Source organism: Gracilinanus agilis, chromosome 2 (genome assembly GCF_016433145.1).
Source record: "Gracilinanus agilis isolate LMUSP501 chromosome 2, AgileGrace, whole genome shotgun sequence".
NCBI classification, from domain to species: Eukaryota; Metazoa; Chordata; class Mammalia; order Didelphimorphia; family Didelphidae; genus Gracilinanus; species Gracilinanus agilis.
In genome coordinates this window covers 223,875,504-223,892,890 of record NC_058131.1, presented here as the reverse complement: position 1 = coordinate 223,892,890, position 17,387 = coordinate 223,875,504, and the positions used below count along the sequence as shown (strand labels likewise).

The 17,387-nt window shown below is 33.8% G+C and overlaps 1 protein-coding gene across 24 annotated transcripts in view; it reads left to right on the top strand.

Annotated features, from left to right (window-relative positions):
• LTBP1 (latent transforming growth factor beta binding protein 1) overlaps positions 1-17,387 on the top strand; it is a 481,657-nt gene that overhangs the window by 339,581 nt on the left and 124,689 nt on the right. For 14 of the 24 annotated variants that reach the window (XM_044663664.1, XM_044663663.1, XM_044663682.1 and 11 more), the window contains 4 exons: positions 9,672-9,797; positions 11,061-11,186; positions 13,367-13,489; positions 16,690-16,809. In XM_044663664.1, coding sequence (XP_044519599.1) covers positions 9,672-9,797; positions 11,061-11,186; positions 13,367-13,489; positions 16,690-16,809 — 495 coding nt within the window. The remainder of the gene's footprint in view (positions 1-9,671; positions 9,798-11,060; positions 11,187-13,366; positions 13,490-16,689; positions 16,810-17,387) is intronic. The other 10 variants (XM_044663687.1, XM_044663686.1, XM_044663680.1 and 7 more) reach the window with 3 other exon arrangements.

Sequence of the window (17,387 nt, the reverse complement as noted above, 5' to 3'; positions counted from 1 at the left end):
TGTTGATGTAAATGTTTTTTTAATTTTATGCAATCCAAGTTACCCATTTTATTTTCTATGATCTTTAAATGATTATATAATAAGCTGGAAATACTGTAAATGTATTAGATAATTATAAAGCACTTAGCACAGTACCTGGAACATAGTAAATGCTAAATTTTTGTTAGTTTAATTATTATTATTTCAGACACAAAACAGAAGAAGCAGGGAATGAGTTTTTTAAAAATAACACATGGAATTCTCAAAAAAAATATATATTGCTGTTTTCAGCATAAAGAAAACCTGGTTAAATAAGTGACAAGTTATCAGGATATTTCAAAGGGAGCATTATTACAAAAAACCAAGAAGGTCAAAGGAAACACTTTCTTACCTCTATAAACATGAGAATGGTTTAAACATGTCTTCAGGATATTCTTGAAAAAATGAGCAGAATACAAGGCACGCTTTTGCTAGAGATACATCTTCATAGTCATATATTTGAGTGAGAGATAGTGAATATAATGCATTTTTGTATTTATTGTTTTTAATTTTAGCATTCATTTAAAAAAAACTGAGTTTCAAACTCTCCCTTCTGCCCCTCCACCATTGAGAAGGCAAGAAATATGCTTGTTGTATTTATTGTTGATTTTCAAAGAAATATTTGATACTAAGATGCCAAAGAATGTCTTATGAACTCTGCTTTGAAAAAAATATCTCTGATCCTTTTGTTAAGAGTATATAATTTTAGGGGGCAGCTGGGTGGCTCAGTGAATTAAGAGCCAGGCCTAGAGATGGGAAGTCCTAGGTTCAAATCTGGCCTCAGACACTTCCTAGCTTTGTGACCCTGGGCAAGTCACTTAACCCCCATTGCCTAGCATTTACCACTCTCTGCCTTGGGACCAATACACAGTATTGATTCTAAGATGGAATGTAAGGGTTTTAAAAAAAGGGATTATACAAACCCCTGAGAGTCAGTATTATTGTAGATAATTTTCCATCCACCCTTTCCTGTCCCCCTATAACCCTACCTCTGTTCTAGATCTTACTTTGCAATGGGAACAATAATCATATCAAAGAAAAAGACTTTAACAATTTACCTTTGTATGGATTTACTTATTTAATATTGTCCATCGGCTTTGGCTAACTTCCTTTTCTGGCCACCATTCTATTGAAATTTAAATTCTTTGAGAGTAGTGACGTTCTCACTTTCATATTTGTATCAGTAGTGCCTAGCATAGCACCTGACCTAAAGCAAGCATGCGATGCTTATTGATTGATCTTTTTGATTCTCATTTTTGTCATTCATAAAATGTTGGCAATAAATAGCCCAAGTTATCATTAGGCTTAAATGAGATTAAATATGTGTAAATGCCTTTGCAAATTTAATCATTTTATGTAGATGTCAATTAATGTTTGGAATAATGGCATTAACAAAGATTATAGTGTTTTGTTTTTTGTGGGTAGCAAGTGGAGTATTGAGGAGCAGCGTTGCATAGTGGGTGGAGTACTTGGCTTGCATTTGGGAAAACCTGGGTCCTAATCCTGCCTCAGATATGTACTAGCTCTATACCTCTAAGCAAGGCACTTAAGCTTTCTGAGCTTAGTGTCTGTTTGTAAAGTGGGGATAATATCCATCAAGCACCTTTCTTATGAGACTCAAATGAGATAGTAAATAGAAAGTGCTTTTCAAACCTTAAAATGCCTAGTGGAGTAAAAGGTAAACTATTATTATTATACTGAATTCCCTGCATTCCCTTCTTCTTTTTCTTAACCTGGGATTAGCATATAATTATTAATTCATTAAGTTATTATGAAGTACCTATTGTTTCAAGATGCATTTTATGCCATTTTGAAGGTACAAAGATGTACAAAGAACAATTATGATCCTCCAAGGAATTAACTTCTTTGACTGATATTATCAAGGAGGGAGAAAATCATATCTTTTCACAGTGATCTTTTCCAAAAATGACATCTTGGCAGTAAGAAAACAACTTTATTCTGTAACAGTTTTTAAAATAATATATAGCAGATTGCTAGTACAAAAATAACCTTTACCTTTGTGCTATTTGGCAAAGGGCATGGTAGAGAAGCATCTGCTTAAAACTGATAATTTCACTCGGTAGCCCTCCCAGAGTTTGACTAGCCAAATTCTGTTTAGTTATTTTTAAAATGCTTCTACTCATAAACAATAATGTAGGTCTTGAGTTTCTTTCGTGGCACAAACCAACTTTTACAAAGGAAGTGAACTTTGCTATCTGTAATTTTTAGAAGATCGCTAAATCAGAGTTTGGCAAAGATTCTTTGGCATGAATATTTACTACTAGGGAACTTAAATGTTGTTATTTTGAAAAAAACAAACCTTTTATTTTTTCTAGGTTTTCTCTTTTTTCCTTACTGTAAGATTTCTCTATGTCTCGTTTGTTTATAATAAGAGAAGCTTTTTGGAATATTCAAAAGTAGGGAAATACAAATAGTCATCTGTCAAAGTAGATTTCCTAAGACTCATGTATGACCATGTTACTCTTTACTCCATAAATTGTAGGAACTCCTTATCTTCAGGAACAAATATAAAACCCTTTTTTATATTCAAAGCTCTGCATAAATTTGCCCTCTTCCATTCTACCCCTACCTATCTGACTATGAATGAAGATATTCATAGATGTCTCCATTCCTATTATACCTCAGGATGCCCCCTCCCCTTACAAATGTGTGTGCTAGTTCTCTCTTGCTCTCTGATTAAATGACATTGATTTCCTTTCTGTTTCTGGAACAAGACACGTCACTATTCCATTTCTTCACTCTGGACATTTTCACTGACTCACCTTTATACAAAGAATGCTCTCCTTCCTCCTCTATATCTTCTGGGTTCTCTGGCCTCCTTCAAGTCCCAACTAAAATTCTGTTCTTCTAAAGGAAGCCTTATTCTTAATATTCTTAATTTAAATATATTCCTTCTATTTATTCTGTGTGCAGCTATGTGGTGCAGTGGATAGATGGTCAGGCCCAGAGTCAGTAATACCTAAATTCAAAACCTGACTTAGATACTGACTGTATGACCTTGAGCAGGTCACTTAACCTTTTCTTTGCCTCAGTTTCTTCATCTATAAAATGAGTTGGAAAGGAAATGATAAACCACATGAATATCTGTACCAAGGAAACTCCAAATGGAGTCATGAAGAGCCAGATAGAATTTAAACAACTGATCACAACCAACAATTTATTCTGTATATACCTTATTTGCACATAGTTGTTTGCATGTGTTCTCCTTCATTATATTGTGAGCTTCTCAAGAGTAAGATTTGGTTTTTGCCCTTCTTTGTCTCACCAGCACAATGCCTGGAATGTAGATGCTAAATGAATGTTAATTGACTGACATCCTTTTTTTTTCTTAGTAAAATTTATACATTTCCTAATTACACCTTGAAAAAAAAATCCCTTGTGTACCCAAAATGATTTTTTGAAATAAACTTATCAATGTTTCTATTATGGAAGAGGTTTCTAGGATGACAACAAGCAGATTTAAATATTAATTTTCCTTGTTATCCCTTTTGAACACAAAGGTCAGTGAGGGATGTGTCTTCCCAAAACATAGCAAGAAGGGATCCTTTATACTTTGCCTATTTTACATTCTTTCCCATTTTTAGGAATGAGTAGAACAAGAAATAAAGGATGGAAAATAAATTTAATTAATTTCACATATTTATTGGTGAGAGATTTATGATAACAATGTTAGAGGTATTCATTTTAGATATACATTTTAAAATTCAGTAATTATAAAAAGAATAGATTATCTGTAGAAAATAGGTTTGTTATTTTCCACCATAATAGATGAGTTTGTGGCCTGCACCTTTAATGGGAAGCTATTTCCAAATAAAAAAATCACTGCCTGTTGAAGCAAATAAATATTTGAATTGGTATTATGTCCTAACAGCTCAAGGAAGAATTTGAAAAAAGTAAACCTAAAAGTTAAAACATCTGTTTCAATTGTTATAGAACAATTTTTGTTCACTTAGGGGTGCCAGTGTGTTAGTGTAAACATTTCTTTGAATATTTATTTGATGCCCCACTCTTACTCTTCCCAGAATGTCTTCTGGCCTCTTATATGTGGAACTCTGTGTACTTAAGATGGCCTGAGTGTTTTCAAAACTGTTTGCTCATCAGATTTTTTAAAGAGTTAGAACTGGCCATGTTCTTTGGAAAATGTTTGTCCCTGAAATATTTGCTGGTGTCATTGAGACTCTATAAACTATGCTAATGAAAATTCTTTGGGGGAGGTAGGTAATATGCTAATCTTGATTTATATCTCTAGGTTTGAAGCCTTTTTTAAAATTCATATAATGAGAACAAATGTTCAAAGAACAAAGCATTAATTTTCACATTTTGTCAAAATGATTTTATTTAATTTTAGAAAATATAATTAAAATGCAATCTTAGAACTATTATTGGTCTTGTGTTTCTTGGCTGGAAGACTGTAGCATTGGATTTTCCATTGGCTTTTGGTCATGACTTCTATCCAGATTTCTGAAGTCACTTGAGAGAATGCAATGGGAGATGACCCTGGACCTGAAGAAGATGTGATTGATATGTTTTTACGTATGGTGAATATCTCTGATGAGTACAGCTTTTCCCCATTTGTAATAGTCATGTAGAGTGGTTACCCCATTATTTTAACTTTTAGCAAAGATGATCATATGAAGGTAGGAAAAGGCTGTCCTGCTAGTTAGAATGCTATCCAGTTTTGCATTGCAAAAAGCAGAGGAGCAAAACCTCATTTAAGGTCTTTCCAGAGAAATGGATTTATCTTATTCTAAGCTATCAACATTATTCCATTAATTAGGAAGCAATAAGCAGGGAGTCAAAGATATATGAATTATCTGGTTTTGTCTGAGATGGTAGAATCTTGCCAGAGGAAGAAAGGTAGAATTGTTTCTAATATACCTTAGTTATTTATGATGAAGCTAGCACAAACAGGATATAGGTATCTGATATGCTTTGTAATCATGTATGTCTCCTTTCATGTAACTGAGGGCCACCTTGGCAGTGCTGTTATAACATTTCCTTCTGTGCCTTTTGTTCTGTCTTAACCATAGACAGCATTTTCAAATTGTAGCTTGATGTACATGACAGAATGTATAACAGTGATTCCCAAAGTGGGTGCTACCACCCCCTGGTGGGTGCTGCAGTGATCCAGGAGGGCGGTGTTGGCCACATGTGCATTTATCTTTCCTATTAGTTGCTATTAAAATAAAAAAAATAATTTCCAGGGGGCTAAGTAATATTTTTTTCTGGAAAGGGGGCGGTAGGCCAAAAAAGTTTGGGAACCACTGATGTATAAGGTTTAAGTGGCTTTGAAAATCATCTGTTTCTTTCTCACCCCTGCTCCTCATTTATTATACCTAAGGAAATGGAGTCGCTGAGAGACTGAGCGACTTGCCCAAGATCAACAAATTGATCAATAAGCATTTACCAAGTACTTCTGAATTTCAGCTTTTTTTTGTCACTATAGAGATTTCCTCTATCAAGACAGGTAGCAATAATTCTGTAGTGGAAAGTCTTCCAGAGTTGCTGTGTCTAAAATGTTCATATTCTTCAGCTAAACTGGTCATAAACTTACTCTTCAAATATTGTTGGATTAGGCCAAGAAACATGCAGCTCATGAGGACCTTTTCTCAAAGCTTTTCTAGCTTAGCCAGCACCTTCCATATCTTGCCCTTTCTGACATAGTCTTCATGAATTGAACTATCTTCTCACTTCCATACCACCAAAAGGCATCAGAATTGGGTATTAGTAGAGGTCCAGTTTGAGACATTAAAAATTTAGTCTGAAAGGAAGGCATCCAAGAATGGATCTTTATTTTTGGTAAATTTTGAAAACAAAAAAAATTGGAGTTTTTCACTAATATGCTTTCATTTCATGCTTCTTTTTTCATTGAGCAGGGAAATGAAGTCAGGGTTTACATCAAAGTAAATAATTTAAACAGGTAGGTAGAATAGAAAACATTCTTTACAAAAGAAATTAAAATTATGTTTATACACTCATGCAGCAAACTCATTTGGATACAGAAGAGAATTTACTAGACCTTTTGAAAAATACATGGAAAGAGAAAAAATCAATGTGTAATTTGAGAGCAGAAAAATTCTACATGGTAGCAAAATTGCAGAAGAATATAATTGGGAAAAACTCTCAGCAAAGAACTAACTCAACAAGTATGTTATGTAAAATATGGGAGAGAGGAAAAGGAAAAAGAAGGGGAATGCTGGATTTTTTTGTTTATAAAAATGGAGGGGTATGAAAAAGTGTTTGCTGACTTCTTTCTTAGTTTGGTAGTGGGTATATAATATAGCAAATATACAAATTTACCCCTAAGTAGTATATACATTCCTGGAGGGTAGGGACCATTTTATTCCTTTCTTATTACTCATATTGCTTAAAATAGTAAGTACTTAGTCAATGTTTGCTTAATGAATATTCAATATGTCAGCCACTCATAATTTTTTCAGTTGGTCATTCAGAATTAACAAGCATTTATTAATAATTTATTTATTATTTGACTCTATGTCAAACTCTGTGCTAAGTGTGGGTGATATAAAAGAAAACAAGCAATATTGTCCCTGCCCTCAAAGGACTTACATTTTAGTGGGAGAGATAACACACAAATAACTATGTCTAAAAAAATAACATAAAGTAATTGGGAGATAACCATATGGGTCAGACTCCATTACTGTTAGGGAACAGGAAAGACTTATTGAAGATGAAATAAAAGCTGGATTTTGAAGGATACCAGGGTATAGAAGTAAAGAAAGAGAACATTTCAAATGCAAAAACAGCTAGCGAAAAAATAGTTTGAAGAAGGCATGTCATATGTGAGACACAGTAAGAAGAGCAGTATTCTGGATCATAGAGTCAGTGGAGACAGAAAAATTTAAGGAACACAGGAAAGGTAGGAAGATGGCAACTTGTGAAGAGCTTTAAAATCCAATCACAATTTTTTTTACCCTAGGGATACTAAAGAGTCACTGGAATTTATTGAGTGGAGGGCTGTGTTTCTATAATAATCAGACCTTTTTTAAGGAAGATCACTGGCAGCTGAGTAGAGGATGGACTGAATTGGGGAGAGAATTGAATCAAGATCAATTAGAAGTCTTTGGAGATAGTCCAGGTGTAAATAGGCTACTTAAAGAATTCAAATAGAAAGTACTTAGAATCTGGACCAAGTTGATGGCTATGTGAGAAGAGAAAATAGGACCAATACAAGAGATGTTGTGAAGGGAAAAAATGATAAGATGTGCAAATCCATATTCCCCTTTGACTAGATAGCTTATCTTTGAGAATTACTATGGCTAAAAATATCATTACCCAGCTGTAGAAACGAGTAGGGTTTTTTTAATCATAAAAAGCAGAAATCCTTTTGTATCAGTCAGAATATCTTTGTTGCAAGCATCTTATAAACATTAGATAATTGTGTCACCACCTTTTTGGCATCTGTTTCCAGATTTTGTGATTATGCAAGAAAATACATTTTAATTATTCATATGTCTGTTGTCAAAATTATTTAAGTTGTTCCTTTGACAATTTGCTAACTATTAAAAGTTCTTTTTTTCTGCTGAATGGAATAAAAATGTATTAGGCAGGGGCAGCTGGGTACCTCAGTGGAGTGAGAGTCAGACCTAGAGACAGGAGGTCCTAGGTTCAAACCCGGCCTCAGCCACTTCCCAGCTGTGTGACCCTGGGCAAGTCACTTGACCCCCATTGCCCACCCTTACCAATCTTCCACCTATGAGACAATACACCGAAGTACAAAGGTTTAAAAAAATGTATTAGGCAGTAGAAAAATTTTATAAATGTACATTTTTCATCTCATGGAATTCCAAAGTCTTCCATTGTAAATCAGAAATGGAATAGAACAAATTGAATTTATGTACATCACATAGCTCCTTCCAGAACCCACTTAATTATGAATTTAATTCTATATACAGCCTGAAAGCCCCCCAGAAAAAGAGAATAGGACAAAAAATAAAAAAGAACATGGTTTTTGTTTGGAATTATATCTCTAACTACAACCTACGCCATTTCCCCAAGTTGATTTCTACTAAGGCAATATTATTATTGTTTTTAAAAATATCCTTCTTGTTGCAGAATATGCATTTCCATCTTTATTGACAGTAAGACACCTGTTTTCCTACTTGTACAAACCACAATTGCTTCTAACAATACTCAGCCCTCTGCCCTCATGCTAACCTTTAGTACTGACTCACAGGAAAGTCTCTGCTTCATGAGTCATCAGTCCCTGGGAAGCTTCCTTTGCATCAAGGTTTTCCTTGAGATTATACCATCTCTTTCCTGTTACAGTTTAATTTGTATAGTCATTGAACTCATAGCAAGATATTATTGGATACTTGCTTTCTGGTTTTTAGATATACTCTGATGTTCTTAATACAGTGAACATAGAAAATTATTTAGTTTTAGACAATAATTGTCCTTAAAATACTGCTAGGGCACCTTCATTCTTCTGTTATCTTTAGATTTTTAAAAAAACGACTCATACTTGAATTTTGCTTTGGATAAGAAGAAAGGTAGGATGGGATAGTGGTTAGAGGTCTGGCCTTGGAGTTAGGAAAATCTTAGTTTATATCCTGCCTCTAATTATATATTTACTATGGTTATTAAATTCTTACAGGAAGCTCTCTAAGACTATAAGTTAAAAATAGATTGCCAGTCTACATGAGTGGAGGAAATTTCCATGTGAGAAGTTTCCTGAACTGAAAAACTTGAAGATCTGGATCATAGGAAATTTAGTACATTTAGTACATTTAGTGACATTTATTGTTTTCTGTATTAAAAGTATTATAGGAGGAAGTACTAATGAAATAGAAGTTGTATCTATTACCCTTTAAGAACTAAAATTTAAATAGATAATACATAAATTATGTATATATGAAACAAACATAAGAGAATTTAATGGAAATGCAGTGCATGCTATTTTGAATGTTTATACCTGATGTTTAGGACATCTTGAAAACTTAATTCCTGGGGAAAGGAGGGCACAATGGACCTATGCTTCATTAATGTTCTATAGTTTGTGCATGTGCTTTAAGAGGTTTTGAATGATGAAGTGATCAATATTTATGTAGTCTTAATTTGAAGAAGGGAAATCTGGGAAATTTTTTGAAGGTGAGAGGAGGAAAGGATTGGCAGAAACTGTAAAGAAAAGGTAATTCTAGATTTGAAGAATAGAATATACAAAAGCAAGAACAAGGAATTAAAGAGCAAGGAAGAAAAGGATTTCATTAGCTGAGAAGCAATGAATTCTAAACCTGAAGTTTAGAATATTCAGATTATTAGAGTCAATAAAGTTTTGGCTAAGACTAGGAAACATTACACAATCCAATTTTGCTTGATTCTAGAATGTACGATAGCAAATATGATGAAATAGAGCTGGATAGTTAGTTTGGAACCATATCATAGTGAGCTTTAAATATAAGACTGAGGAATTTTATTTTGCATCCAATGGAGAAACAATAAAAGTTGTGAGAGTGTAAGAAGATTGCTAGAGCTTTACTTTAGGAAAATTACATAAATCATTTAATTTTTTAAAATCAATTTTGTTTTTTGTGATAGTCTAATAATTTCCTGTGACTAGTAGAATCACTTCGTTTTCCTCTTCTTAAATGTTTTAATTTTTCTTCTTTCAGAAATCAATGAATGTACTGTGAACCCAGATATCTGTGGAGCAGGACATTGCATTAATTTGCCAGTGAGATATACTTGTATCTGCAATGAGGGATACAAATTCAGTGAACTACAAAGAAAATGTGTTGGTAAGAGATGATTTTTTCAAATATAACCAAACCTGAAGTATTTTCAGATTTGACAATTTCAGTATAAGACAATACTTGTCTCTTGGATGAAGAAAAGTTTATTTCATTTTTAAAATGGTGTTTATTGCAGTGCTAAGGGAAATTAAAGCTTTAGCTGAAATGTTAAATTAGACACAAGTTTATATTATACATAGAAAAATGCTGAATATTTTGCCACATAACATAAGGATGAAATAATTTCTAAAGGTTTTCAGATTTAGTGTGTTTACTAATGGTAAAAAATTCATATATACTTTCAAATATATTTTATTAAATGAATAAACTAATTCAAGAATGCACTAAAACAGAAAAGCATTTTTTCCTAAGCATCTGGAATCTGATTTCCAGCATGTGCACACATTGGAATTAGCCATCATCCTTAACCAAGTCTGAGTGTGTAAATATGTGACCTCAGACGAACTTGGTTAGACCAAAAAGCTCCAGACAGAGTCTGAAAGTTTGTAATTTTCAGTTTTGTAGTCATTTTATTCTAGGTTCAGTGTCTCTTCTTTTACCAAAAGAAAAATGAGTATTTGAGTTAATATGGGTTAGTTAGCATGAAAAAATGTCAGACACTGATCTTACGGTATAGTTCCACATCTTGATGGTACAGTAATGTTAGGACTTTAGGTGTTAGGATTTTTCAATTATTAGTGTGTGAACTCAGCAATATTCAGTGTTTCTTCTACTTTGCTATATCATTCCCCCCCCAGCTTTTCTCTTTGAAAACTTACTTTCAACAGTAAAATTAGATTTTGAAAAGAAAAAAATGCCAAATGTGTGAACTTTGCTATATCTTTTGATCATTATTTTAACTTATAATAACAGATTTGACATTGAAAGGCATGGAAGCATTTATTTAGTTCAAAACCTGCCCTAAAAGGAATCCCATTATAGTATACTGAACAAGTAGTCATCTAGCCTGAAAGTTGATGCCTCTTGTGCATGAACTCTGCTTGTAGGATCTTGTGCTTAAATCAATCCTAAATTTGTCTCTTTGCAGCTTCAGCCCATTGCTCCCAGTTCTGCTTTTAAGGTCCAGATAAAATAAGACTAACTCCTTTCTATGGGACAGCCCTTCAAATCCCAGAGACAGCTGTTATGTCCTTCCTAAAACTTCTTTTCTTTAGGCCTAAACACTTCTAGTTTCTTCAGGTATTCTTCAAATATCCCTTTACAGTGATAACACTTACTAAAAGTAACTTATTTCAATTCGTTTAACAGACATTGATGAATGTACTCAGATCCGCCATCTCTGCTCCCAGGGACGATGTGAAAATACTGAAGGAAGTTTCTTATGTATTTGCCAAGCAGGCTATATGGCTAATCCAGAGGGAACTGACTGTATAGGTAATTCCTTTCCTTTCTAATGCATTTTAAATCCAGATTTTAAAAAATTTTTTTCTTTTGTTTCTACCTATCCAATATTTGCCCTGACCGCTCACAATTCAGTGTTTTTATGAATATTTGTTGAGTATCAACTTTGTATGAGGCACTGTGGGAATGATACAAAGCAGAAACATAATCTTTCCTCAAGATTCTTTTAACTGAAAAAGGGAGATGAAGTAAATACACAGACAACAATATTTCAAGACTGCATATGGTGTATCTATCAGAGTGGTACAAAGTGCAATGGGTAGCTAAGAAAGAAAAGACATTAGACTTGATCTTGAAGAATAGGCAGGATTTCAAGTGTCAATTGGTTAGGTAAAGGGAAAACAGTAGTAGCAAATTACAAATATGGTAACGAGTATGTTGCAATAAGCTAGTAAATCAGTTTGGAGTAATAAGAATATTCTAAGGGCAGTAATGGGGATTAGAACAATAAGAATTAGTGGGGATCTGATTTTGAAGGGTTCTGGATTTCGTGGAAAAGAGTGTGGGCTGTATTTTAGAATGACTATATGTACAGCTGTACTTTGAGAAAGATAAATCTGGCTGTGACATCTAGGAAGTAAAGTCATCTAAGATCTTAGAAATTTTGACCTGATGGGGCTTTGGAGAAAATTGAGATCTAGCTACTTCATTTTATATATGAAAATAGTGACTTCTAGTGAAGGGAGTTACAGAGATTGGGAGGTTGGGTTAGAACTCATTTCTTCTGACTAAATCCTATATAGTTTTCATGACAATATGATGCTCCTCTGGGAACATCCTCAAAAGAGGTGAAGAGAGAATTGAATTGAGATCTTAAGTGGTTAGTATCTGAAAGGAATAAAGCTATCCCTTCCTTGGAGACAGGAATAAAGGCAAAGGGGGAATAAGTAATGAGAAATCTCAAACTGGAAAAAAGCTTTTATTGAATAGGTCATGTGAAGAGGGAGATGGGATCATTTGCTGAGGACTAGAGGCTTGAGGAGAGTGGGGAAAGTTTTAGAACAATTGGATAGGAATACTATGAGTTCAGGGCTGAGGCTATTGAAAAAAGTTATATTGTCCTGGAGTCAGTCAGTCAGTATTTACTAAGTGCAAGGTATACAAAGAAAAGCAAAAAACAGTTCCAACTTTCAAAGAGTTCATACATGGAAATGACTATATATATATGCTCTGTGTGTGTGTGTGTGTGTGTGTGTGTGTGTGTGTGTAAATTGGAGCTATAAACAGAGGGAAGACATTAGCATTAAGTAGGAGCAGAGAAGTCTTCTTGCAGAAGGTAGCATTTTAGCTTGGGTGTGAAGAAAACAAGGGCAACCATGAGAGGGAGATGAGGAATGAGAATATTCCAATCATAAGGGATAGCCAGTGAAAATGCCTGGAGCCTGGAAATATAGTGTCCTTTTGGAGGGCAAAAAGTAGGCCATTGTTGTTCAGCAGAAGAGTACTGTGTGGATGTAGAGGAAGGGCTTTTGAACATTAGTAAGAGAACAGTGATATGCAAGAGTTCCAAGGAAATTATGCCATCAAGGAGGCAAAAAAAGATGGAGGATGTTTGAGATTAGATTTATAATAGAACATGGGTTTCATAGAACATACAGGAAGATGCCAGAATATATATAGGCAGATGTTTAGAAAGAAAAAAGGTAACAGGTAATCACTGAAAACTTTATAGAGTTCAAAGAATGCTGGCTTTGGAGACAGAAAATCTGATTTCAGATTCCAGCTATGAAACATGCTATTTGTGTGGTACTGAGCAAATAATTTAGCCTTCTAGGCTTCAATCTTACTAGCTGTGAAATGAGAGGGTTGACCTTGAGCATCAACTATGCTGTCAGCTCTCAATGTATGAGCCAATATAGAGAAAATGGACAGACAAAATTAGCTCTGTAGTCTTAGGAGCATAGATTTAGCACTGTGGAAGGATCTTGGAGGCCCTCAGGCCAACCCGCTCATTTTACAGATGAACAGATTCAGGCACAGAGATAAGTTAAATGACTTGACCAGGATCAGACAGCTGGGAAATGCTCAAGTCAGGTTCTCCAAGACCAGCTCTCTGCTGCACTGTTTCTCATGGGTGAGAAGAAAGGTATGAATAAATTTTACTTTGTAAAATGTGTGTGGGGAAACTATTAAAAGTTTTTTTTCCCCTTTAGATGTTGATGAATGTCTGAGACCAGAAACATGTGGGGATGGACACTGCATAAATACTGTGGGTGCTTTTAAATGTGAATATTGTGACAGTGGATACCGAATGAATAGAAGAGGCCAGTGTGAAGGTGAGTTCATAATTCTGAAAGCTGTTTTCCATATTCAGATGAAGAACAGGGTGATTTAAGAGTTAAAAATGGTTTAAAATCACATACAAGAATTTCTTTGTTTCTTCCTGTGCTGCCTTTCCTTTACTAGGTATTCTATTATTAATAAGGTTTAGAGCTGGATGAAACCTTAGTGATTATAATAAAATCACAGGTATGGAACTGGAAGATAACCTCAGAAGACATCTAGTATATACCCTTTATTTTATAGATGTCTTAACTATAACTGAGAGAAGATAAGTAAATTAACCAGAGTCAACCATTTAGTTAGAAGCAGAAGTGTGATTAGGTTACCACCCTTTTAGTGGATTGGACTTTTTCTTAGTTACTGAGGTATCTCTTCAGAAGCTCCAACTAGAAGTCCAATGCCTGCCCGAACCAGAGGACCCTGATCCCTCCCTATCTTTCTCATTTCAAAGACACTTAAAGACTAATTAAAAAGTTTTAAACTTAAAGTTTTAAATTAAAATTAGTTTAATATAAAATTTTAAAGTTTTAAATTAAAATTTTAAATTTACCTATGTGACAGGCTCACCCTCTGTCTCATGCAAAATGTACTCAATTTTGTATACTTTAGGAAGCCTATGTGTCTTAAGTTTAAAAACTGCCCTTGGCAGTGAATGGGCTTTGTTTACAGAGTTTTGTTAATCTAGGTAATGCTGTATTTCTTTTGGATCACCTGTGGAGATTCAATTTTTTTTTCACTTTTATTGTCACTTTTTTCACTTTATTGCCACTTTTGCCTCACTGAATTACAGAATAGTATAGTGAGAAACAACCATTTATTTCAGCTTACTTATTTTATAGCTATAGAAACTCTCAACTATTACAGAGTTAGATTTGCCCAACTTTCTCCATGCTGGTCTGCTGAAATGGTCAACCATTGGAATATAGTAGTCAAGGAAATTGGCAGAGTTCAGATTTCCTCATACAGTTACTGCTCAGTACAGGGGTTTCTGAATTCTTTCCTTCTCTAATACATATGTTTTCACCTTTGGTGAAAAATCAGGCATTGCAAATAATCAGAAAAACAATAGCAACAGCAACAATGCTAAATCATTGGTCTCACTACCCTCTGAGTGTCAATGATTTTCTATTCTAGAGTTTTGTAAACTATAAACCAGTATATAAATGTACATTATTATGGTGAGATGCTTCTAATATTCCAAAACAAATTTAGATATATGAAATTTCTTTCCCCAGGTGAAAACTTTAGAAATCATTTTTAAACCCTTACTTTATGTCTTGGAATTAATACCATGTATTGGTTCCTAGGCAGGAGAGCAGTAAGGGCTAAGCAATGGGAGTTAAGTGACTTAAACAGGGTCACACAGCTAGGAAGTATATAAGAACAGATTTGAAACTAGGACTTCCCATCTCTGGGCCTGGCTCTCAATCCACTGAGCTACCTAGCTACTCTCTAAAATTTTGGAATTTCATAGAAAAGTTCACTCATTTTAAAAAGTGAAAGCTAGGTTCTTTCCCAAGGGTGATTCTGAAATGCCTTAGAAAGTGATATTTCTGTAGAGGTAACTCACTGGCTTTCAAGTGAAAGTAATGATAGCTGTTTTATTCTAATGCCTTACAACTCCAGTGAACCACTTATGGCAAAAGAAATTTACCCTTTAGCCTACACAGGTATCGGAACCTTTTCTGGGATTAAAAAATAATTATTATTTCTTTAGGAAGGAGAAAACTGTTATTTTCTTCTTCACAAAGGGACATCAAGTTGAACTACTCTTTTGCCCTAGTTTGGGCAAAATACTGAGGAATAAAAGAAGTATTTACCTCTCAAAATTAGGAAAGTGGAACAGTTGGGAAAATATTTATATAATAGGAATTTTTTAAAGACTTTTATTTTGAAAGCAGTATTGTGTATGTAGCATTTATTGGGATTTGTCATTTCCACTAATGAAATGGAAATGGAATTGGAGCATACAAGGATTTGAATCTAAAGAGTTGGTCATGAAACACAGTTCTGATACAGTGTAAGAACTTGGGAAAATCATCTTGCCTCCCTGAGCCTCAGGTTTCTTATCTGTAAAATTAACTAATTTTTAGAGTCCTTTTACACTTGACACTGTCTATAGTTCTTGTTTAAGTTTAAAGCCAAAAACATGTATATTTCAGAAGAACAATGCCAACTGATTAAGACAGTCCTTCTCAGTCTAATGTTCATATGTTTTTTAAAGATAATCAAGAAAAATTCAGATTTAACCATCTTTCCTTATATAGCCCCCAGACTTTCAGAGAAAATTTCCCCTTTCTCCTTCTCCACATTTTAGAAAATAAGTATAAATATCTTGACCTAGCAAAAAAGTATAATATAGAAATAGGTTGCTACTTCCAAGAAAAGCTTAATATCAACATATATTCTACAATGACTACATTTTAAAAATGTTTATATGGTTCATTTAGAGAAATATTCCAATTTCTTTCATGTTCTGTCCTAATGGTTCATCAAGGAATCCATATTATCCACATTAATCCATATTAGAATTTAAACTATTCTGAGAGCTTATTTCTTATTATAATCATTAAAATAGAGAAATGCTGTAGAATCTTTATTTTGATTAGAAAAATAACATCTTGATTTAATATTTGTAGAGTATATTTCAAAAGTTTTAGTAAGCCTCACAATAACTGTGGGAGGTAGGTGCCATTATTACTTCTAAACCCAATTTATATATGAGGAAACTGGAGCCAAGAGAGATTACATTTACTCTTGTATAGATTCTGCTTCCCTACTTTCTTACAACCTTTCTTGAAAGGTATTTGGTACTGAATATACAATTTGGTGCCTCACAATTGGTCCCATAGAACTTAGCATTTCTTCAGCAAGATTGATACTAAAATAGAGAAGAATTTAAAAAAAATTCTTTTGGGTATATGAAATACTAACTAAAAGAGATAGACCTGTGAAAATATGAACATATATTAGATTTTCTGATAAGTGTTAACCTGATTCTATTCTTATAAGAATTTGATGATACTTTTCAAATACATAACACTTATTATAAATATATGATGTATACATTCTATGTATATTCTTAAAAATTATTACCATATTCAGTAGCAATAAATTTCCACTGATTTTATGGAGGAATGGGTTTGTTCTATTAAAGGTATCTGACTTAAGTTTATTGTCATTTTTTTAAAAGATATTGATGAATGTTTAGCTGAAAGTATATGTCCAGATGAACAATGCATTAACACTCCTGGATCTTATCAGTGTGTTCCTTGCACAGAAGGATTCAAAGGATGGAATGGACAGTGTCTTGGTACGTACTATAGGGTCAACATCCAGATTTTGTTTCTTTTATATTTCCTGTTTTCAGGTCAAATTGTGATGGTTATGGAAATAGTCTTGGAGGGCTGGAATTAAGACTAGAAGAAAATAAGTTCATGAATCTTTTCCTTTCTTAATAAAGAGAAAGACTTTTCTTAATGATGGAGAAATGAAAGCTGAAAATTAGGTATAGTAAAGCAGTGGAGGTGAGATGTCATAAGGGGTAAGAGTAATAATAATGATTGAAGCAGATAATTTTTCAGTCTAGTTGTCAGAAATGATAAACAAGTAAGCACTTCAGAGTTTGAAAGCACTTAATTTGATTTGTATGATAGACTTCAGGAAAGGCTCTCTGATTTGCCATTATTTCTGACATAGTGCTTAGCAAGTCTCAAATTGTATTCATAATAATTATTTCTTTGCTGAAATGGCTATAGCTGTGGTTATGCTAATTTTTTTATTTTTGTATTGTTCCCTTTGTAATTCATGTTGGGGTAAAGGTAGGAATTCAGTTTTGTTTCTCTCAATTCTGATTTTGGGACAAGGAGTCTTCCAGTGGGAGGAAGTACC